Raw genomic sequence first — 23,413 nt, 5'->3', positions numbered from 1 at the left:
TGGTTAGTTACTGATTTTTAAATAAAAGCACCAATGTTTAAATATTAATTTTGGAATAATATCTGTCGCCCCCCCGCCCCCCACCCTTCCTCCCTAAAAAAGAACTGATTTCAACCCTTGGTTGCTGACCTAGGGCATGTTGTAAGCCTCATAGTCCTAAATCATTCTTTCTCATGGCATTATACTCTTCCAATCTTTTTATTATATTCCCCCAAAATCAGTGGCAAGAAATGGGAAAAATGACACTGTACATTTTAAAATTTTTAAAGATTTCTGTACTTTTATGGCCATGACACATCATTTTCATTTTTCTGTTGTATACCCTTTTTCTACAGGAATGGTAAAAGCAATAGAACATCAGGTCAAACAACTCTTGCTACTAATGTAAACTCACTCTCAGAAAACCATTCTAAATAGACAATGAGGATCGTAAAGAAAGCATGTGAATGCTATACAAGTGAGAAATAAACTTCTTTGAAATAAAAAGACATCACTTGTAGAGTTCACAGGTGACGGGGTAGCAGCCAGAAGTGTGCCACCAGCCACCATCTTCAGTTCTGGGAGCCTGAGTGTACATGTTCCCCAAATCGCACAAGCCTCGTAACAGTCCAATGAATCAACAGACACTTGGGAAATATTAATAACAAATTTTTATGAGCTGTTACTACAAAGAACTTCAGCAAGAGGGGAGATGAAGTTTAGTGATCTTTTAGTAAACATTTTTAGCGTAACAGTCTTTATGACCAGATAGTTTAAAAAAAAAAAAAAGCTTATAAACACCATTGCTCCGTATTCAGCTGGTGTACACTAAAAATAGGATAATGGAAATACATGTTCTTAAAGCATTTCCACAGGAAATGTTCATATTTTTCATGACATTCTAAATCATTTAGCAATTACATATGCTACATTAGCTAAAACACAGGTATTCTTTATTGCACATTTCAAAGTTGTAAGGACGCTCTAGCTTAAAAGGTGTCTTATTTAGGGAAGAAATGACATTTCTGAATTGTTTGGCTCAAAAATGCACACTGCCAAGGCAGTGTAGTTCTAACAACAAACCTTTTAAAATAAACTTTTGGATTTTGAAGCCAATGAAATCTTTTACTGTAATGAATAATGCACAGTACACTTCCTCTCCAACGAAATGTCAGAGGTCATAGTTATGGGCTCTGTTTTAAAGCCTGTGAACAGTCCTGGCTAGTGCTCTGAGAGGCAGGAGGAGGATCATCTCTAGAGCCTGATGGCGGTAAGTCTCTTGCAGCAGGTGGTGGTGGGCAATCCTGGGGACCATGGGTTGGGGGTGGTAATCGGGCACCAGGAATAAAGTACTCTCTTGGGCCAAGTGGACCTAAAGGTCTAAATGGTGTGTGTCCAGGTAAAAATTCCCGAGGGTGGAGAGGCAGGTCCCGTTTTCCTGGTGGAACGCCTGGTGCAAATTCTCTTAAGCCTAGTGGTGGACGCATACCAGGGCCTGGAAAACAAAAATTATTTCTAGTAAATTCCTAGGAACATATCTAAATTAAGATAATGCCAGGTATGTTAATACGGTCTGTCATCCTTTCTTTTTTTTTTGGAGGCAGAGTCTTGCCTGTCACCCGGACTGGAGTGTAGTGGAGTGATCATGGCTCACTGCAGCCTCAATCTCCTGGACTCAATCGATCCTCCCACTTCAGACTCCCGAGTAGCTGGGACTACAGATGGATGCCACCACTCCCAGCTAATTTTTGTATTTTTTGTAGAGATGGTGGTTTCACCATGTTGCCCACGCTGGTCTCAAACTCCTAGACTCAAGGGATCCACTCGCCTCAGCCTCATCTAATGAATGGTGGGATTCATAAAGTGCTGGGATTACAAGCGTGAGCCACTGTGCCTGGCCTATCATCTTTATCTTAAAAAGAGATAGATTTGCACTCCACCATACCAAGACAGACTAAATATGGCTTCATTGCAATAAAAATTTTGATAAATTCCATTAACTACTGTGTATCAGTTACAAATTTATGCAGTACACTTTGGGAGGCCGAGGCGGGCATATCACAAGGTCAGGAGATCGAGACCATCCTGGCTAACACGGTGAAACCCCGTCTCTACTAAAAATACAAAAAATTAGCTGGGCGTGGTGGCGGGTGCCTGTAGTCGCAGCTACTCGGGAGGCTGAGGCAGGAGAATGGCGTGAACCTGGGAGTTTGCAGTGAGCCGAGATCGTGCCACTGCACTCTAGCCTGGGCAACAAGCGAGACTCCATTTCAAAAAAAATTATGCAGTAGCTCAAGATGGAGCTAATAATGCCATAGAAATTAAGGTGTTTCCCTGCGGGAAAAGGCCTTCCAGCTGCATCTAATTAAATTCAGCAGCATTCATTAGATAGCTGTTAAATTCTACCTTCTCTTTCGTATCTCCTTCCTTTGTATTCCCAAGGTGAGGATTGAAGGTTTGTATCTTTCCCTAATATCCTGTGACCTACTGCTTATGCTTCCATTATGGGTGATTAGAAGCTTTATGTTGTAGAATGTGTATATTTGTGACCTACAGGACATCTTAATTAGGGGATATATTTTATCTACCTTGCTATCCATTGCAGAGCCTAGTACACAGCCACAGATGTTCAATAAACATGTGCTTAATATTTCTGGCTTTTTATGAATAGCCCCTTTCCTTGTTCTATTAGAGACAATTATTGCCCATCTAATCACAGGAGATTATGAAGACCCTTTGTGTCCTAAGAAACTTGGGGAAAAGTTAACAATGTACTCAATCAGCTTCATCACTGCATTGCAAAGCCCTGCAATTGCAGTTGTATTAGCAAGGGATAGAGGGAGATGAATGTGCTTTACAAGTCAATCACTACTGTTCAGATCATCTTACCAAAGGGTGGAGGAAGTGGCCGAGGCCCGAAAGGTCCGCAGAGCTGAGGTGGTGGTCCATATCGAATGGGTGGTGGTATAGGGCCTCCCATAGGGGTGCTCATGAGAGGGACTCCTGAGAAAGGAGGGGGCCCTTTTGGAGCCATATTAACCTGCAGAGTAGAAGCAATTGAAGTTTTGAAATACTCTGGTATGACAGACAAAAGCACCAACATCAGTAAAAACTAAAACCCAATGAAGCAGATACCAGGCATTTGTCCGAAGAGCAGAATTAGTGTAAAAAACTCTACCCCTCTCATTTGTTACCACTGATAGCTTAGAAAGGTTAAAAGTACACCACAGGAGTGAACACTTGCTGTAATCGTATTATTGCTTACATCTGCAAATGGAAGGGAACGCACAGGTTATAAATGGAGGTCATTCCTAATATAGAAGTTATGCCATTCATACGTCTATTTCTAAGGCAGTCACTCCCTCTGCACATCCCTCCCATCAGAGTAATTTCCATATTAAGGATGCAGAGAATGAATGGGAATGAAAAATCCATTCTCTACCATGTAATAGTGATTATCCAGAGTACCTTCCGTAGGCCTTACATATATTAACTCGAATTATCACATCTCTAAATCTCTAATAGGACCATCTTGTTCTAAATATGCAGGAACACAGGCACAGAGAGTATTAGATTTGCTGACGGTCACACAGCATGTAAGAGGCTGGCTGGAATTCAATGCCAGGTTTGACTCCAAGGCCATGTTCTTTCCACCTCTGCTTCTCTTGTCTCACAAAGCAGCCTCTACACTCTTTGAAGTCTCCTACTTCAAAGGGGTCTTGGGTCTTATCCAAGCTGCCCTTGGATAAAAACATTTCTCAAGAGATGTGTATTCCTGGAGTCCTCTGCTGGAACTTGGAAGTATTTTCCAAGAGAAACAATGTACACAAATTACACAGGCACAGCTCTATTTACCTTCATTCACTAGTAATACTGTCTACTATGAGATACTGATTAATCATTTCCTATGGGAAAGTGGGTTGGAAACTCTCAATCATTAAACTTATTTTAATTTCAATGTAGAGAATCACGGTGAGGTATGATCAGAGGACTTACCAGCCATAACAGCTACACAAGTTACAAGAGAATACACTTATGTGAACACTGTTTAAGGACACTGCTGGGAACTGGCTCGGTGGGTAATTATAGACTTCCACTATTCAGTATTTCACTTCCAGCAAACATTCTTCTGTTATCAATCTGTAATTTCAGATCATTCAAAATAGGGTTTGCCTAGTATACAATTGGAGGTATTCTTAAATAGCACACTTCCAAATGAAGACATAGTAATGAATTACACAATTTACAATGAATTTACTTTGCCTAACAGCATTAAACACTGAAACACACAAGAGTGGGGACTTTTCACTTTTGTTTAAGTTAATTACAGTTACAGCAGATGCTCTACACAGGTTAAATGTCTAACCAAACAGGAGAGAGGAGAAAAGGCCAATGAATCCATCAGATTTCAGCAACACTCCCAACTCAAGGATAAAAGTAAGATCAGTATTGCCATGCAACTTATAGCCCAGTTCAGTTCACACTTCTAAGTACTTACTGCTACTGGACGCTCAGCCAAAGATGTAATGCTGGGAACTGAGGGGACTTCAGGCTCTTGCAGAACAGTTTGCTTTTTTAAAAAATAAGTGAGATAGTACAGGTAGAACACACAAATAGGAGATGAGGCAAAGACAGAGTTGTAGGAAAAGCTAAATGTCCTGAAATAACTAATTATTCAAAATGGGTGCATTTACCTTGCCTTCATCGATTACCCTGTTAGGGGAAGAACCTCTTGAGCTGCTGTTCATCATGGCAGCTGTACCAGATCCTGTATCTGTTAAAGACCAGAGAACTGATTTAGACTTATTCTGACTTGTGTACTCTGTGAGGAGGATTAAAAAAAAAAAAAAAATTCCTCTCCCCACTTCCTGCATGGTTTTAGACTCTTTGAACACTCTTGCTCCCTTACCAGAAGGAGAGGGTTTCCCAGATGCCTCAGCTGACCATCGAGGATGAGGTAGAGGCCCGTCCACTGATCCTTGAGAAAGAAATAACAGAGCCCTATATGTATTTTTTGGAAGAAATAATCAATTGTGGACAGGTCAGAGTTCAAGTCTATCTGGAAAACAACATTAAAAATGGGTCTCCCAATCCTTATGAAGGGAAATCACTTACAATTTATGCACGGACTTAAAGAATTAAAATAAAAACTGCCTTGCACTGAAAGAACAATAAATCCTGCACATTAATGGCTCTGGTTCTACACTTCAAGCTACAGACTTCCATGTATTGTATTCTACATGGTGATTTTTGTTCAGTGTATATATAATCTGACTTCTGTATCTTACCGAGTATTATAGACATATTTAGGATTCAAAATAGACTCAACAGCGTTTCATACTATAGTAATGAGAAGCGGAAACATGTATGCTGCATAAACTATAAAGTTATTAAGGCTACTTTATAATACAGTTGACTCTTGAAGAATGCAGGGGTTAAGTGTGCTGATCCCCTCACAGTCAAAAATCGACATGTAACTTTTGACTCCCCAAAACCTACCTACTAATAAATAGCCTATTATTGACCAGAAGCCTTACGAATAACATAAACAGTTAACACATATTCTGTATATATATTGTATACTGTATTCTTACTTTAATAAAGCAAGCTAAAGAAAATGTTATTGAAATCATAAGAGGAAATGTATTTATAGCACTGTATTGTATTTGTACTGTACATGTACATGGTCTGTTTACAAGATGAATCGTCTGACTGAAATGACTGATAACTGCTACTGCACACTCCAGTCTATGGTATACATCAAAGCAATTCAACTTTCTCTAGTAGTGTCATGACTCTGCTTCTGGAGAATACTTCCACCATCGCTAGTGGCATTTTATATGGGTCCCATGGTGTTATTCAAGGTTTATGGTATTGCACTAAACATGAAAAATACACAAGAACCATGAGAGATTATGTTTACTGTGATACACAATTAACTCGAAAGATGAACTGCCCACATGGAGATTAACATCACATGGTGTTTTAAGCGGATACTTGTGGGGAAAAGAAAGAGAGATCAGCCTGTTACTGTGTCTATATAGAAGGAAGTAGACATAAGAGACTCCATTTAGTTCTGTATTTGAGATGCTGTTAATCTGTGACCTTACCTCCAACTTTGTCCTTGCAAGAGACATGTGCGAAGGTGACTTAAGGTTAAAAGGATTTTGGGCTGTGCAGAATGTGCTTTGTTAAACAAGTGCCTAAAGGCTGCTTGTGGTTAAAGGTCATCACCATTCTCTTAAATCTCAAAAAAGAGAAAAACATTTGTCTCCTGCCCCTCCCTGGGCAATGGTTTGTTTACTGAGTAAGGAGAAAACCACCTTTAGGAATAAGGTGGGGCTTGCTGGAGCAATACTGCTAAAAGGTTTATGGAGATGTTCGCATATGCATCTCAAGGCACAGCATTTTCCTTTAAACTTACTCATGTTACAAGGATTTTTGTTCATATGTCTTACTGCTGATTTCCTCCCTACAATGATCCTATTTTCCAGCCACTCCCTTATCTTTTTGATGGTAAAGATAATTATCAATAAATACTAAGGGAACTGAGAGGCCGGTGCCGGCGTGGGTCCTCTGTAAGCTGAGCGCCGGTCCCCTGGGTCCCGCTTTTCTTTCTTATACTTTGTCTCTGTGTATTATTTCCTTTTCTCAAGTCTTTCGTTCCACCTAACGAGAAACACCCACAAGTGTGGAGGGGCAGGCCACCCCTTCAGATACTCACAACACTTGAGCTCACTGTAGTAGCAACAGGAGGTGGTTATGAAATTATTACAGTAGTACAGTATGTACTACAGCTAATCTTACGCATTTATGATTTCAAACTGCATCTTTACATGTGTTTATTTTTTCCCAATTGTGAATGGTATCAGGTACATCTGTGCTTGTGCAAGTTTTGATAAATTTTAACTTTTAAAAATAGATCTTTGTATATTTTACAATAGTATATAATAAAAAAAGTATATAATAAAATAGACTAGTATTTACATATATTTTATGCATTCACGACATACATAAATTTTTCTTACTTTTTTTATATTTCTAGGCTATGTGGTTCATCTGCAAGTTCTTTCAAATTATTGCAAAGCTCCAAAAAATTTCCCAAGATATTTTTTGAAAAAAATCTGCATAGAAGTGGACCTGCACAGATCAAACTTGTGTTGTTCAAGTGTCAGCTGTATTTGGGAGAGGAATCCCCCAGAACTTTAATTGAAAGATAAAAGCTTATACTTCAGAGTAAAAAACTAAGAAACAAAACAATAAAGGAAAGTAATAAATGCCTTCTGTTCTAAAGCAAAATCTTTCAGTTGAATACTTGCAGTTGAATCCACCAAGACAAATTAAGAAATTTTCTTTTCTATACTGGACAGACCTGAATTCTAAAATGTTTGCATTAGAATTCTCAAATAAAAGGGAAAAAACCACCCAAAAGAGTATTGCAAGGAAACACGTGAATGCTCACCAAATTCACTTCTAGGCATATCTCTTCGACTGAGAGTAGCAGAGAGAGGTCTCACGGGTGGCTCCACTGTCAATGGAGGGGAGCATTCTCCACCACTCACAGGGGATGGGCCAAAAGAGCCATTCTGGCTCAGAGGACCTAAGATTACAGCGTCTTGTTAACATTTTAAGACAGACTTTTTTTCTTTAATTATACCATTACACACAGAAACAAAAAGTCACGTATATACATTTTACATCAAAAAACAGATTGCTGCCCTTTACAAGGTGCTCCCTTACCTCTCCGTGGAGGGTTTTGTGTATTTGGTCTTCCTGGCATTGGTTTTACAATCACAGGTTCTTCTTGCAGCATTGCCATCTTTTGTGTTAATTCTAATAATCTTGAATATAGAGAAAGAATATTTAAGAAAGACTTAAATATGAAACAGAAACCAATTCCTTAAGACATCACACACTGAAAATACAGGCATCAAAATCACATACTTGTGTCTCAAGTTGGCAGCTTCCCTTTTCTCTTCAGCTATAGCTCTTTCTGCAGCACGAGCTTTGAGCTATTGAAGAAAAATATCCAAATTCAGCTGTGGGAGACTATGCACAAAATAAGGCAAAGAAAAAACAAATCTTACCCAGTTTTCATGAGCTTTCTTCTCATGGGTAGCGATCTGAAAAAGATAATACATCACAAAATATGCTTACAGATTCATTATAATAGCCTGTAGTAGTTATCAAAGAATTCTGGGCACTATATAGTAGGGCACTAGAATTATTACCTGGTTTTTAAATGACCGCTCTGTCTTCTGTAATTCATCCTCCATTTCTTCAATTCTCCGCCTAAGAATTACACTTGGTTTTATCATTTAAAGCACAACCAAATAAAAACCCAAACCATCTTGACTATGTTAACCTTTACCCTAACAACTGTACCCTAATACACCTTATCCAGAAATATAAAGCATATTTTACATGGTTGGTTATAACAAAAGTACAATATGATGAAAACTAATGATACATAATTTCCTTTAACAGCTGGAGATTCTGAGTTGATAAATTAAAATTTCTTTAACTATTCCTAAATATGTTCTCAAATAATCCTATTATTAGTATCTTCCACTATAAACCTTTTTTCATCCTTTAATTATATTATAAAAAAATTTCCCAAAGTTAGGACTACTGGGTCTATCAAATGGCAAAATCACTTTAATGGCTTTTGACACATGTAACAAACTGCCCCCACCCTCCCCCAACCCCCAGAACTGTTTGCACGAATCAAGTTCCCTTATAGTTTTGCCAACACTGGCTATTTGTTAATATTTTTCCATTTGTTAACTTAAAATATAGTTTTTCTTTTTTGTAAATTGATGTATTCATGTCCTCTAACCATTTATTTATGCTTTTGTGCTAATAAAAAAGCCAACACTAGTTTCATTAGCCACTGATACCCTCTTTAGAAGGTGAACTTACTTGTAAGTTTTTACTTCCTCTGCAGCCGAAAGCGCCTTTTCATCTGCAGCTGACAGCCTGTGCTCTCTTTCTTGTCGTTCATACTCTTCTTGACTCAGTTTCCTAAGATAAAACTGGTTGTCAGTGGAAGTGTTTTTCTTTTCCTCCTGGCATTCTGTCTGAATACTCTAATAAAATCTCACTTCCTATCCTATTCTTAAAAATGCATAGATTATACAAAGTCATAGGAAGGAACTCAAACTGTTCGTCAGGATAAAAATCCAACTATGGCCTGTTGATACATCACCTGCATTTTCTAATGTCTCGTAATTCTCTCTTCATTAGTTAATAATACAAATGTAAAAAAGCACTATGTGTCCCATGGGAAAGACTGTTGTGTTGAAATGATGAATGCGCACTTTTCTTCAACGTAGAAAGCCAGCACTGATCAACCTAACACAGTTAAGCTTATTAGGATAATGCAGGAGACAATTACTTCTCTTATTTCTAGCCATGGAAAGACCACTAATTAATTTTCTTATGGGCTGTTTCTCAATCCAAGACTGGTACCATGATAAAGACAGCCAATGAAAGAGCTTTTTAGAACATGTCCTTAACTGTACAATTAACCCCAGAACATTTTCACACTACAGACATGGAGCTCTCCTACCTATTTCAATGGAATCATGATTAAGCAGAGAGACAAATCTGAGTACTGGCAATGTCTGTTGAACAGAAAAAGAATCCAAACTGTCCCGTAATCAGGGTGCTATGTACTGGAAATTGGTTTTAACCTGATAACCTTCAAGCTCAAGAGGTCAGCCAACTATAACACAGATTGTAAAGGCAGCAACATTTAATGGTTTAAAAGTGCTACCTGTAGTTACCCTTGTACTTCTTTATTTATAGTTCTGATGCAAAAGGTACTTGAAAATTTCTACAATTTGGAAACAAAAATAGAGGAGCTGTAGTAAAATAGTAAAAAGGGTTATTAACACTAAAGAGAAAGAAGTTTATGTACTCTTTTACAACTGCTCATTCAATACTTCAGCAAATATTTTATGAGTGGCTATAATATACTACTTACCTTGTAAGAGGCTAAGATAAAGGCATGGGTATGGTAAGCACCACCTCTGCACTAAAGGGGCTCACAGTTCAATGTGTAAAAGGTGCATACAAGAACAGAACAATCCCTCTGACTCTGGCTTAGGAAGGGATGTGGAAAAAACAAGTCTTGAAGAAAGATTCAAGAGAATTTTGTTTCCAATAATGGATGAGTTAGTCTGCAAACGCTGAAAATAAGAACATATGGACAAAAATATAAAAAATGTGCTCGAAGGCATCAGAAAGCTAATAAGGCAGTGAAGAAAATCCAGTAGGAAAAAACACAGAATTATAAGTAAGCCTGGTTTGGCATCTTAAGCCATTTTCCCCCAGGTTCATCCGTGCATTGAAGACAATGCAGACATATAAGAAGGTTGAAAAGAACTTTCAACAGATCCCTGGGTTCAGAGAAACAAGAAGTGGAGTTCAGGACTGCCAATGAGAAGGACCCCTAGTAAAAGCCCTAGGCTTTGGGTTGAGACCAGAAAAGAGCTGCACACTTGGAGTACTGAACAGGCAATAAATACAATGTCCTTTAAAGGGACTAAGCCGTTTTTGAATGATTTTAATTGCTAACTGGAATAAAGTAATGACCACCCGCTAGAGGTAATCTCATATATTTTCTGTAGGACGATAACATCATCTTAGACCTCAAATTTCCCCGACAGTTCACCACTCCATCAAAACCAACTAGGCATTCCACAAGACAAGACAATGTGATCACAATCTAAAAGACCAGAGAAACACACTCATAAGGGATCCACACAATAGGATTACCACATAGATTTTAAAACAATTGTGCCTTACATATTGAAGGAAGTACAAGTCAAGATTACACATTTCAGCAGAGGATTAGAAACTATAAAAGTGAAAAATAGTGAAACCAAAAAGAACTCAATGATTTTAGCAGATGAGACAACTGAGGTGAGATTTTAGCACATTGGAAGATAGGTCAGAAGAAAACAACCAGAATGAAGCAAATTCAGAATGCAGGAGGCACTGGGTGAGGGGTAGGAGTGGGAGATCCTAGTATGTTTAACTGGATTCTCAGGCCAAGTGAGAATGAGATAGAATTAATATGTGAAAAAAGAGTCTCCAAATTCAAGAGATGTTTATAACCTCAAGCAGTATAAATGCAAAAGAAAAATTGCAGGGGGGTAGCGGTGGAGGGGTGATGACAAAACCCTACATGTAGGCACCTCCCAAGAAAACTGCTGAAAAACCAAAAAGAAAAATGACTAAAGGCAGCTAGAGCAGGCATAATACATTTGAAAAAAGAGAAAAGAGAAAATAAGAATGATAATGGATTCCTCAAAGAAATTTTAAAACCAGAAGATAATTGGTTATCTTCAAAGTGCTAAAATTAAACAACTATCAAAATTCCATAACCAGCAGAAAGATCCTTTTAAAACGGAGTCAAAATAAAGACATTTCCATACAAAAGTAAACTCACTGAACCCGCATTAAAGTACTACTGCATTCTTCAAGTAGAATGAACGTGATCCCAAATGGAAGACTGAAGATGTAGGAAAATGAAGGATGACAGGAACTATAAATAGGTGTGTAAATTGAGTATCAGCAGGTTAGCACTGTAAAAGACAAAACATTTTGTGGAGTTTGAGCTACACAGACCATTAAAATACATGACCACAATAACGTCTAAGTCAGGAGGAAGTTAAAGCCCAGAAAGAGGTAACTCCTCTATTAAGAAAGAGGTAACTATATTATGTCAGACTTTTTAATAAGTCCAGGATACATGCTGTGGCCTTTAACAAGAGGACAAGTAGAACAACTTGTAACCACCAAGCTTAAATAGAGAAGAGCAGAATCATTTAAAATACTCTAACAATTCAAAAAAATGAAAAAAGGAACACAGAACAGGCCATCAAATAGAGAGCAGATACCAATATGTAGATTTAAACTCAAACACATATTTAGGAATTACATTTAAGAAGCAAATGAGTACTCAGTCTCTATGGCTACCTATTTATTTATGCTACAACTCACTCCAAAAAAGATTTTTAGCAGCATAAACATTTGAGTAGGTAGGAGACTGCCAGGCAGAAACAATAAAGGACATTTTTACTACAGAGAAAACAACATACATAAAGACAAAGAGGTTTAGAGTGGCATGGAGGAACGGTTCAGAGTCTGCAGTTCAAGAAGCATCAGAAGAAACCTGCCTCTCCAGCTCAGGACTAGCTGAGGGGAAAGTGGCCTCTACCTGTTAAGGAGTCTGGAATTCACCCTGAAGGAAATGGAGCATCCTTGATAGATTTTAAGCACATAATGACATGGACAGACTTGTATTTTAAAAAGTTCACTCTAGCAACTATATAGACAATCGGAACTGGGAAGAAGCTGTATAAGAAAGACTGGAGATGGGAGGCTGGGCGCGGTGGCTCACGCCTGTAATCCTAGCACTTTGGGAGGCTGAAGAGGGCGGATCACGAGGTCAGGAGATTGAGATCATCCTGGCTAACATGGGTGAAACCCAATGTCTACTAAAAATACAAAAAAAATTAGCCGGGCGTGGTAACGGGTGCCTGTAGTCCCAGCTACTTGGAAGGCTGAGGCAGGAGAATGGCATGAATCTGAGAGACGGAGCTTGCAGTGAGCCGAGACTGTGCCACTGCACTCCAGCCTGGGTAACAGAATGAGACTCTGTCAGAAAGAAAACAAGGACAGGACAGGACAGGACAGGAAAGGAAAGGAAAGGAAAAACTGGAGATACGTGATTAGCTAGGGACTGGCATAAAAGATGACAAGGGCTTGAACTAACACAGTGACTTTAGGGGTAGACAGTAGAGTACAAACCAGACAAGGAGACTGAATGAATGTTGGGGAAGTTGAATAAAATACTGCCACATCAATGGGTTAACTGTATAATGAAGAAAAACAGTTGCCATTTAAGTAATTCACATTACTATTGGAGGCAGAGAAGTGTTTTTTTTTTAAAAAGTAATGAAATGGGGAATGTCTCTCTGAAGCAGAACAGGCATTTAGAACTGGCCTGAACAAAACCTGGAAAATCTAAACTGGCTGCCTGGTGAGCAAAGACTTAGAGAAAACATTAATGGCATAGTTTTAATATTTAATGGCATACAGCAGTAGCAGTCTAAGCATTTTAAAAAGTTAAATTTGCTTAGCAAGAGAGGCCTCCTCACACACTGCCATATACACCAAAGAATAAAATACAAGAGCAAACACAAATAGCAAGTGCCACAGATAACCTATTTTTAGAGAATTCAGATGTTTTTGTGGAGAAAAAACTAGAACTATAAAAATACAGCTTTCAAAAGGTGCCTTGCTTGAAATTTGAGACATGTATTTCAGAGGATTAATATCTAAATATACATGCCAAATAGTTTTATATTCAAAACTCCTAATATCTTTGCCACAATTATATTTAGTTTGTTATTTGACTCTGTGAAGTCCAAAACTAAATGCACCTGCAGTAAGTAAATTTTCCTTTTTTGAAGTTTTTATTCTACTAAAACACATGTCATACAAAATCACTCAGACTTTTTCAAGGAAATTACATAATTGACCACAAAGAAAGGAAAGTGAAACAAGTGGTGGAGCCACAGACAAGGCATGGCTAGATCTTCCAAAGAGAAGCACTCCACAGCAGCAGCTGTCGGGACCAGCACACTGCTCCCCCCTCAGGGAGCTACAGGCAACAGTTTCTGACTACTGGTTAGAAAGGAAAGAAAAATGCAGCTTATGAGAAACAAAGCAGAAAGAAAGAAGGACAAATTTATACTAATTACAGATGTAAAAAAGTATAAATAATCCTAAAAATGATAACAGTACCTATATTAGTACACATTTATTTAGTCACATGACGATACAGTTCACAGGAAATGATGACAGTCTTACTTTTGCAAAGCCATCTCCTTCTGCTGATAGAGTTCATTCAGAATCTCCACTTTCTGCCTCAGGGTTTTGCATTCATCTTCCAGTCCAGCTTTGGCAGCTTGTAGTGAGTTGCGGTCATCTTCCAATTTCTTTATCTGGTCTGTAAAGGATAAACCATTGGAGTTTTATGTGTGTGCACAAGAACGTGAGAACTTGGTTGGGGGCTGGTGCTGAGAGAAATGAGACGAATGAAAGCAGGAAGCCGCTCTTTATTTTTCTAATGTAATTTTGTATCTTTCCAAGATATAGCAATTTCTTCTCAAGAAGCAACCTACCTTCCAGGTTACATTGAGTGGACACGGAGGCTCTTAGCTTAAATTGTAAAAGTTTTAGATCCTCTTCAACTACCGATATTGCAGTCTGTGTCTAAAAATTGCAGAAGAGAGAAGTATTCACAAAAGTGAGGCATAGTAAAAGCATTCACAGGTAATTATGGGACTCTCAAAAGGATTATACCCGAGAGACATCCATCATCTGCTTAATCTGATTTTTCATCTTCTCATTCTGGTCACCTAAAAAAAACAAAAGGATTTCTTTCATTGCTTTTTCTTCCCTTGCTTTTTAAATCCGTATTTTCTTGATTTACCCAAAACCAAACAATTGTCATGTTCAAACATTTAAAGAACAAACAAAAACAGAACAGAGTTAGACTGACTTTTAAGAGAACTGCAAACTTAAGACTGAAAAAGTGAATTCCCATTTGTATATAAACATGTTATACATGCCATTCTTGAGCAAGAAGAAACATGTGAGATAAAGCTCTTTCTTCTCTCTCATATCTACCTCCATCTGGGCTTAGTGTCTTATTCAGAAAGATTCCCTCCTATTCTCCTCCAGAATCTGCTACCAGGTGTGGTTTAAACACCCACTACACAAGCAGTATCCAACTTGACAGAGGGCATCTAGAAACACTGTCCTCATCAGTAAACACTGCTACCCTATAGCCTCCACTCTCATGGCCTTAGTTTATGGATCCAACCACCTCAGCACTCTCAAAACCAGTTGTGGTTTTCTTTCATGGCCTTAGTCAGTTGATGCCTCCAACCACCTCAGTACTCTTAAAAACAGTTGTGGGCCTTAAAACCACACAGCTACTGAGATGACAAGTTTTAACATGTTATCTTCATGAAACTGAGGAACAAGTTTCTACTACTGTATATGCTCAATACTTAGAGGTGTAAGACATGACCAGTGCAGCTCCCATGCACCCTTCTAGTCTCAATGTAAAAACAAAGTCAGTGTTCACTGCATGCTTATTGCTACACCACACCCTAGCAATCCACCTCTGCCCAATGCAAGCAGACATACATTCAAATCCAATGATATGTGTTTACAACTAGAAAGCTTAAGAGGAAATTCAGCCAGGTGAAAAGTAGCACTGGTGCACTTAAAGACAGGAAGGCAAAACGGGTCCATCCTCCTTGGGACTAATCTTACCTCCCACTTCTCCATTTGCTAATTCATCTGAATCATTTCCACCTTTATTTTGACCCTCAGATTCAGATTCACACTCTAACCGATTCAACTGTGTAATGCAATTAGTCAAAGCCTAGAAAAGAAGTCAAAGGGCATTAAGAGTTTTTCCATTTAATTCTACAGATTTCATGATAATTCACAAGAATTAAGCTTGTATTCATGAGAATGTACTTACATTAATATTATCATCCTTGTGAGTAAGAGCTACTTCCAAATCTTTCTGAGACTTCTCAAATGATTTGATTTGCTCACTGAGCTCAGCATGTAATTTACTCCAGTCTTCGATTTCCTGCTGCAACTGAAAAGTTAAAACACAAGATTCCCACAGGTTAGGGCTTTTGTACTGGAGACATTAGGACCAAGTGAATGAGACAGGGAAATAAGGAGCCATGCCTCTCCTTGGCCTATCACTATGGGCTAAGACCTCAGTTAAGCGGGAGGAGAGAGTGGTCCCAACCCTCAGAGCTACAGTGAGAACATCAGAGCTGTCCAGGAAATTGGATCTCGTTTATTGCATCCTTCAGAAAATGGTAGCCAATTCAAATAATTCACTTCCAGAAGGAACAGAAGGGCTCATCCTACTATCTCCCAAGTCCAGACTCCTGCTCATGTAACCTTCCCTTGGCCAGTGAAGCAGTAACTACTCAAAGGAGGGTTATAAAATATCTAACTCTTAGGTCTAAAAAGCCAGTCTATTACCCACCGGAGGCTACTCAAGTTAACAGCAATTGGTGTTTGACAAAACAAGACTACACACTCTGATAGCCAAAATAAATTGTACAGAACAGAAAATCCAGAACAGATAGAGAATGTATACCTACACTCAAGTTTGGAAGCACAGTTTAAACTCTGCATATCTAAAAGCAGAATCCTGCACATATATTACCTTAAAAATGGGTCTGAGAAAAGAGGTATGATACTGGGTTCTCTATTTTACATGACCTACGACACACACTTTCCTTTACCTGCTCTTTTTTCTTCTTAAGCCTAGCATTTTCTTCTTGAACCCGATGGCATTCAGACTTCACCTTCTCTTCACTAAGCTTAGCTTCATTAAGTGCAATCTGAACCTAATGCAAAACACTCCTATTAGTGAATTAATTCCAAAGAAAATCAAAAAAAGTTACTTTCCCTGCCCAACATTATGTAGTGTTCATTTTTTGCACATTTTAGCACACATCAAACTTTTGCTCTGCAATCAAACTATAATATAGTATTAATATCCTTCAGGAATTATAGTCAGCCTTACCTCTGTAAATTCTGAGGCATTCATTGAAATAGCATCCTTTAACTTCTCTATAGATTTCTTGTTTTCTGATATCTGCCATGTAAAAACAGAACACAAAATGCATACTAGGATTTCAGTAGAAACACTGGGATATGTACTGAAAAGAAGAAACATCAACAAAGTATGTCCCAGAGCCATCCGCTATGTTTCAGGTAAAAGCAGGTGCTTCAGTTTTGCCCTAGGGAAAAATCAAGAACTTAAAGAGGTAAGGGAAAATAATCGAAGGCATAAATATTTCATGGCATACACAATCTTCCTGGTTAGAATAAAATGTGGTAGATGACCAGACTAAAAGGTGAAAGAAGAGAAACTGAAAAAACTTTTAAGTAAACAGTTCAAATCAATGTGACTTTTTTTTTTCTTGTAGCAAGAGAAAAAAAATCCCCAAGGTACTTTAAAAATGCTCTTGCCTTGGGAGGCCGAGACGGGCGGATCACGAGGTCAGGAGATCGAGACCATCCTGGCTAATAACACGGTGAAACCCCGTCTCTGCTAAAAAAAATACAAAAAACTAGCCGGGCGAGGTGGTGGGCGCCTGTAGTCCCAGCTACTCGGGAGGCTGAGGCAGGAGAATGGCGTGAACCCTGGAGGCGGAGCTTGCAGTGAGCTGAGATCCGGCCACTGCACTCCAGCCTGCGCGACAGAGCGAGACTCCGTGTCAAAAAAAAATAAAAAAAATAAAAATAAAAATAAAAATGCTCTTGCCTAAATTAAAAATGGTAGGACTAGAGTGAGACTAGACAGATCACCCATATAGAAGAATTCTAGATAATTTATGAAGATTCTGGCTCCTCAACGGGACGGAGCATAACCCTTTTTCACCGTGGGCTGTTAGTAACTTCCTTCCAAAGGGTACATTATTGCAAAAAGTTAAAAAAAAAAAAAAAAAGTAATTTTACAGTGAAGAAATGTGGCAATACTACCTCAGTGAGGTCATCAGAGGGTGTGGGATTTATGGGAACACTCTCTACTATCTTTGCAACTTCTAGGTCATTCTAAAACTATTCTATTTGTAAAATGTTTACGGCAAAAAAAAAAAAAAAAAAAACTTTGCAAAACAAAACACAAGGACTGTTCAACTGGGTTGTGGTTTCCTAGTTGTTCCACATGTTTCAGAGGGCAGAGCCAAGCAATATGACAATTACCGAGGGTTGAGAACCAAAATACTTCCTAGGCCCATAAGAATAACTTCTTGTGTAAGTACTTAAAACTCCACAAAAATGGACAGAAGTAGGTGCAACTTCCCTGAACAGCAAGGAAAATAAAGAGTTCAACTCAATCTACAAAAGAGTTCAAAACCCAAACTGTTAGTAACACTTAGCAGCAAAACTCTTACCAAGTCCTGATTCTTGACATTCTGTTCTCTCTCTGACTCTAACATAACACGAAGATTTTTAGCTGCGTCACCCAGAATTTCATTGTTTTTTTCAAGTGTCTTGATTTTATCCTACAAAAAAGATATTAAGGTTAGTTATACTCATTACTTATACTTTCGTTTTAAAATGTAATCCCCAAAATAAGTTTTTACCTTAAATTTAATTGCTTCATCAGAGAGAATCATATTTTGTTTCCTGGTTTCCTGAACATGTTTCTTTGATTCCTTGATCTGCATAAAATAAAGCATTCAGAATCCAGAAATATAAAGTATAGTGCTACCAGAACTCAATTTCAAGTGACTGACCTCTTACAGAGGAAAACAGTACTTTACACATATGACTGCTTAAGATCTGGATGGTTTATAGGAATTAATGGAATAATAAATATTATTTAAAAATACCATAGTAACTGAACTATAAGATAGGTGAAAATAATTCAAGCTGGGACCATGGGGAAAAAAAAAAAAGAATAACTATACCTTCTGTTCATAATTTGACAATTTTTGTACAAGTTCTGTATTTTCTTTCATGATAATCTTCAACTTCTCAGAAATTTGCTGTTCCGTGACTGAAAAAAGAAAAAAAATGAGGTTATTATGATCACTAAATGAAACTGAATTACCCAATGAATCAGCAGCAAAGACATGTTATCTGGCACTATCAGGAAAAAGAACTTCTTAGCATAACTATTATGGTTTTAAGAAGTGATATGGTTTGGGTCTGTATCTCCACCAAATCTCATGTCAAATTATAGCCCCCAGTGTCCCCAGTGTTCAGGTGGGGCCTGGTGGAAGGTGATTGGATCACAGGGGTAGATTTCTCACAAGTGGTTTATCACCATCCCTGTGCTGCTGTTCTATGATGGTGACTGAGTTCTTGTGGAATCTGGTTGTTTAAAAGTATGCAGCAACTCCCCGCTAACTCTCGCTCCTGCTCCCACCATGTAAGAAGGCCTGCTCTCACTTTGCCTTCTGCTATGAGTAAAAGCTCCCTGAGGCCTCCTCAGAAGCATATGCCACTATACTTCCTATAGCCTGCAGAAATATGAGCTAATTAAACTTCTTATAAATTACCCAGTTTCAGGTGTTTCTTTTTTTGAGACGGTCTTGCTCTGTTGCCCAGGCTGGAGTTCAGTGGTACAATCTCAGCTCACTGCAAACTCCACCTCCCAAGCTCAAGCAATTCTCCTGCCTCAGCCTCCTGAGTAGCTGGGACTACAGATGTGTGTCACCACACCCAGCTAACTTTTGTATTTTTTTTTAATAGAGACGGGGTTTCTCCATGTTGCCTAGGCTGGTCTCGAACTCCTGAGCTCAAGCAATCCTCCTGCTTTGGCCTCCCAAAGTGCTGGGATTACAGGCGTGAACCACCACACCTGGCCTTGGGTATTTCTTTACAGCAGTGTGAAAACAGATTAATACAAAAAGCAATCTGCTAACAAGAATAAGGATGTAAAAATACTGTTACAATTTAAGAAAAATATAATAAGAACCTTTATTTCAATGAGTGTCTAATTTATTTCCAAGATGGGAAATACAGTAAAATGTTATAGCTCAGTATTCCTCCCTGCATGAAGCATCTTTCTTCTCAGAAAATGGCATCACTTCAAATATGTCATTTGCAAAGAGAAATAGAAAATGCAGTTATGCTGATTGACATTTCTAGTCCTCAAATTATCTACTTAAATAAATATTTAATGTACTGACTAAATCATTAGCACAGAAACACTGGTCACATGGAATAAATTGGTACTACATCAACATTTAAGGTCAATCTGCTTCAAATTAATTATCTTCTCCCTACTCCCGCAATTTGTTCCTCTTCATCTCCTATCTCAGTTGGTAGCATCACCATTTCCTCTATCACCCAACCTGGCAACCTAGGAATAGTAAAGTTTTCAGAAGCCATAAGTCAGTCAGATATCAGAAGTCACTAAAACTACTTATATATAAAACCCATATCAAACACCAATACAGAAAGAATAGTACAAAATAAGCCAAAAGATTTACCTTGATATACTCTACTCTTCACCTAGAAAAGAAAAATAAAATTAAATTTGATGTCAAACATTTTATTAACAGATGTACATAGTTTCTAATACAACTGTCAGAATTGTAACCAAATGAGAGTTTAATAATAGTTTGGTTTAGCATGAATCCACAAGATGAAAAAAATTTAAAAAGGTTAAAAAGCATTTCAAATGTAACCAGTAGTGGTATGTTGTAGTCTGACAGATAAAGCACTAAGGTAAATATCTTACTCTGCAGCTTAAAGACATGTTTATATATCTAAATGAGCACCAGTTTTATGAAATGAGCACTTAATTTGAATAACAGAAATGGCTAATATTTTTGTAATAAATATATTAACATTTTATTTATTTGACAGCTCCAAATAGCCAGAATGAAATCTAAAAACAATGGCTACTCAAAAAGACTCTGAGGAAACAAAATTAAAGGTATGATCTTTGTACTAAGACACACACCTCTTTTGCTCACCAGAAAACATCTCAGAAATCCTATTCAAAATTGACTACTGGCTGAATTTTAAAATAGTTCTATTAATACTTAGCTAGATCATTTGATTTTCCTAGACCACTAAAAACAGTGCTCATAAACCTGACACGGAAGGGAAGACTGCTAGAGGAAAATGCATAAGCAACAAGAGAAATGACAACTATCATCTTCCTGAAAGGGCAAAACCCAAATCATCCCCTAAAGACAGCACTAAATTATAGGACAAGAAAATCTAAGCAGTAACTAATTTCTTAAAAAGAGTATTACTAAATTTCTTTGCAACCCAGAACATATTTTCCCTTTCAAATATTATGTTGATGAGATACCAACACCAGTCCACAAATCATCCATAATCTCAGCAAATATACTGTTTACATAATATACTGTATTACTGTATATAGTAATTAATATACTGCATACATAATAGTTACAGTATTTAAATCTCACTTATAATGCCATTGTTATAGGAATATGCATTCAGAAAATTCCAACATGGAAAGAAATTACTATCTCTCTAATGTCGCGGCCTTGCTAATGAGAGTAAACTTCCTCTGCTCCATTTCACCCAAACTAACAGGCAAGTAGAGACCAAGGTTCCAAAAGTCAAGTGCTGAGGAACGGCAGTTAGGACACAGAGCCTATACAACTTTCTAAAAAATGAAAATGGCGTCAGAATTTTTTATTAACAAATAGGAGAAACGAGAGGGAAATGTAAAATGTTTTCACCTTTTCCCCTTCCATTTACCCTTTGATTCTCCCTTTTTATCTGAGGAAAAACACCACGAGGTTAGAGAAGGCCTCACAGGAGAAAAGACCCTTCTGTTTAAGTAATTTTACAATCAATTGTGAAAGCAGAGAAAATTTATTAATGATGATATATGTGACATAATTATGAAATCAGAAAAAGAGTACTCAGTTTTAGAAAGATTGGCACACAATAATTTTGGCCATTTTAACTGTGAAGTTTCAATAGAAAGCTTTTCATCTGCAAAGTTCATTTACACAAAATAATCTTCTCCCAATTATGTTAAATAACTATGAAGCCGAATGCTACATAGTATAATCATAAATATTATATAAGTATGAGTATACATACTTATACATACATATGTTTAAGTCTGAAAGACAAATTCTGCACAGAAGATAAAAAAATTAATGGTGTGTCTTTACACAGGATATAATTTGTATTTCCAAATAAAAATATATTTTCTGAGTAAAACAGTACATGACCAAATCAGAAAATCTGGGAAATACACATTTTTTAAAAACTGAAAACTTACCTCATCTCCTAGATATAAGAATTTTTATCATTTTGTTGTATTTCCTTGCAGCATTTATTTTCTGTGTGTATATTGATGTAATATACAGTTTATCTATACCTTAAAGTCTTGGTTTCTACTTTTCTTCTACTTCATGTTAAATTGTGAGTATTTGTTGTGCCCCTATGTCTTTGAATTATATCAAGCAGCCTAATATCCCATTATATGAACATACAATAATTTAACAACTTTCCCACTGTGAATCACAGTAGGTTGTGTCAAAGTTTTCACTCTAATAAATATTGTTCTACTGAATGCTCTTATGTAAGATATTTACAACTTTTTTTTTGAGACAGAGTCTCATTTTGCTGCCTAGGCTAGACTGTAGTGGCATGATCTGCCTCCCTGTTTCAAGCGATTCTCCTGCCTCAGCCTCCTGAGTAGCTGGGATTACAGGCTCTTGCCATCACCCCCGGCTAATTTTTGTATTTTTAGTAGAGACGGGGTTTTGTCTTGTGGGCCAGGCTGGTCTCGAACTCCTGGCCTTATGTGATCCACCCGCCTCTGCCTCCCAAAGTGCTAGTATTACAGGTGTGAGCCACCACACCTGGCCATGTAAGATATTTAACGCACGATCGGTTATTTCTTTCTTTGTTTTTTGTTTTTTGCTTTTTTTTTGAGATGGAGGACTCTCCCTCTGTCACTCAGGCTGGAGTGCAGTGGTGCATCTCGGCTCACTGCAGCCTCCGCCTCCCAGGTTCAAGCAATTCTCTGCCTCAGCATCCCGGGTAGCTGGGATTACAGGCATGTGCCACAACACCCCGCTAATTTTTGTATTTTTAGTAGAGATGGGGTTTCGTGGCCGGGCGCGGTGGCTCAAGCCTGTAATCCCAGCACTTTGGGAGGCCGAGACAGGCGGATCACGAGGTTAGGAGATCGAGACCATCCTGGCTAACACGGTGAAACCCTGTCTCTACTAAAAAAAAAAAAAATACAAAAAACTAGCCGGGCGAGGTGGCGGCGCCTGTAATCCCAGCTACTCGGGAGGCTGAGGCAGGAGAATGGTGTAAACCCAGGAGGTGGAGCTTGCCCTGAGCTGAGATCCGGCCACTGCACTCTAGCCCGGGCAACAGAGCAAGACTCCGTCTCAAAAAAAAAAAAAAAAAAAAGCGATGGGGTTTCGTTATGTTGGCTTGGCTAGTCTCAAACTCCTGGCCTCAAGTGATCCGCCTGCCTCAGACTCCCAAAGTGCTGAGATTACAGGCGTTGAGCCACTGTGCCTGGCTGACTGGTTATTTCTTTAGGATTGATTACTAGACATGATATTAATACAATATAAAAGGCTAAAACCATTTTTAAGGCTTATGATACACATCATGAAACTATTTTTCAGGATGGCTCTAAGAATTCCTAGTTCTACTAACACTGTACATATGACCTACCTAATTCTTCCTTTTTTTCCTTTGTGAGTTGAAATAAAGACCCACTTAATTCCTAATATTTAGATTTTGATATAAGGGACATATAAACTGAAGTTTTCCCATTGAGATTATATGTGTTGTCTTACCCACTTAAGAATTTACCGGCCGGGCG

General features: G+C 38.1%; 1 protein-coding gene across 1 annotated transcript in view; it reads right to left on the bottom strand.

Annotated features, from left to right (window-relative positions):
- Positions 1-182: 182 nt before the first annotated feature.
- MIA3 (melanoma inhibitory activity family, member 3) overlaps positions 183-23,413 on the bottom strand; it is a 54,787-nt gene continuing 31,556 nt past the window's right edge. Inside the window, exons 9-29 of the mRNA XM_011929510.1 lie at positions 20,055-20,076; positions 18,525-18,613; positions 18,198-18,275; positions 18,006-18,116; positions 16,631-16,702; positions 16,347-16,451; positions 15,557-15,679; positions 15,343-15,454; positions 14,362-14,417; positions 14,181-14,271; positions 13,867-14,005; positions 8,902-9,003; positions 8,211-8,271; positions 8,067-8,102; positions 7,924-7,991; positions 7,720-7,820; positions 7,442-7,579; positions 4,889-4,957; positions 4,674-4,753; positions 2,869-3,019; positions 183-1,474 (exon numbers count right to left, since the gene is read on the bottom strand). Of these exons, the coding sequence (XP_011784900.1) occupies positions 1,164-1,474; positions 2,869-3,019; positions 4,674-4,753; positions 4,889-4,957; positions 7,442-7,579; positions 7,720-7,820; positions 7,924-7,991; positions 8,067-8,102; positions 8,211-8,271; positions 8,902-9,003; positions 13,867-14,005; positions 14,181-14,271; positions 14,362-14,417; positions 15,343-15,454; positions 15,557-15,679; positions 16,347-16,451; positions 16,631-16,702; positions 18,006-18,116; positions 18,198-18,275; positions 18,525-18,613; positions 20,055-20,076 (2,115 nt within the window). The 3' untranslated portion in view covers positions 183-1,163. The remainder of the gene's footprint in view (positions 1,475-2,868; positions 3,020-4,673; positions 4,754-4,888; positions 4,958-7,441; positions 7,580-7,719; positions 7,821-7,923; positions 7,992-8,066; positions 8,103-8,210; positions 8,272-8,901; positions 9,004-13,866; positions 14,006-14,180; positions 14,272-14,361; positions 14,418-15,342; positions 15,455-15,556; positions 15,680-16,346; positions 16,452-16,630; positions 16,703-18,005; positions 18,117-18,197; positions 18,276-18,524; positions 18,614-20,054; positions 20,077-23,413) is intronic.

The sequence above is a fragment of the Colobus angolensis genome, unplaced genomic scaffold, assembly GCF_000951035.1.
Source record: "Colobus angolensis palliatus isolate OR3802 unplaced genomic scaffold, Cang.pa_1.0 Scaffold81, whole genome shotgun sequence".
Taxonomy (NCBI): domain Eukaryota; kingdom Metazoa; phylum Chordata; class Mammalia; order Primates; family Cercopithecidae; genus Colobus; species Colobus angolensis.
Note: the sequence above shows the minus strand (reverse complement) of the source record. Positions and strands in the feature narration are given on the sequence as shown.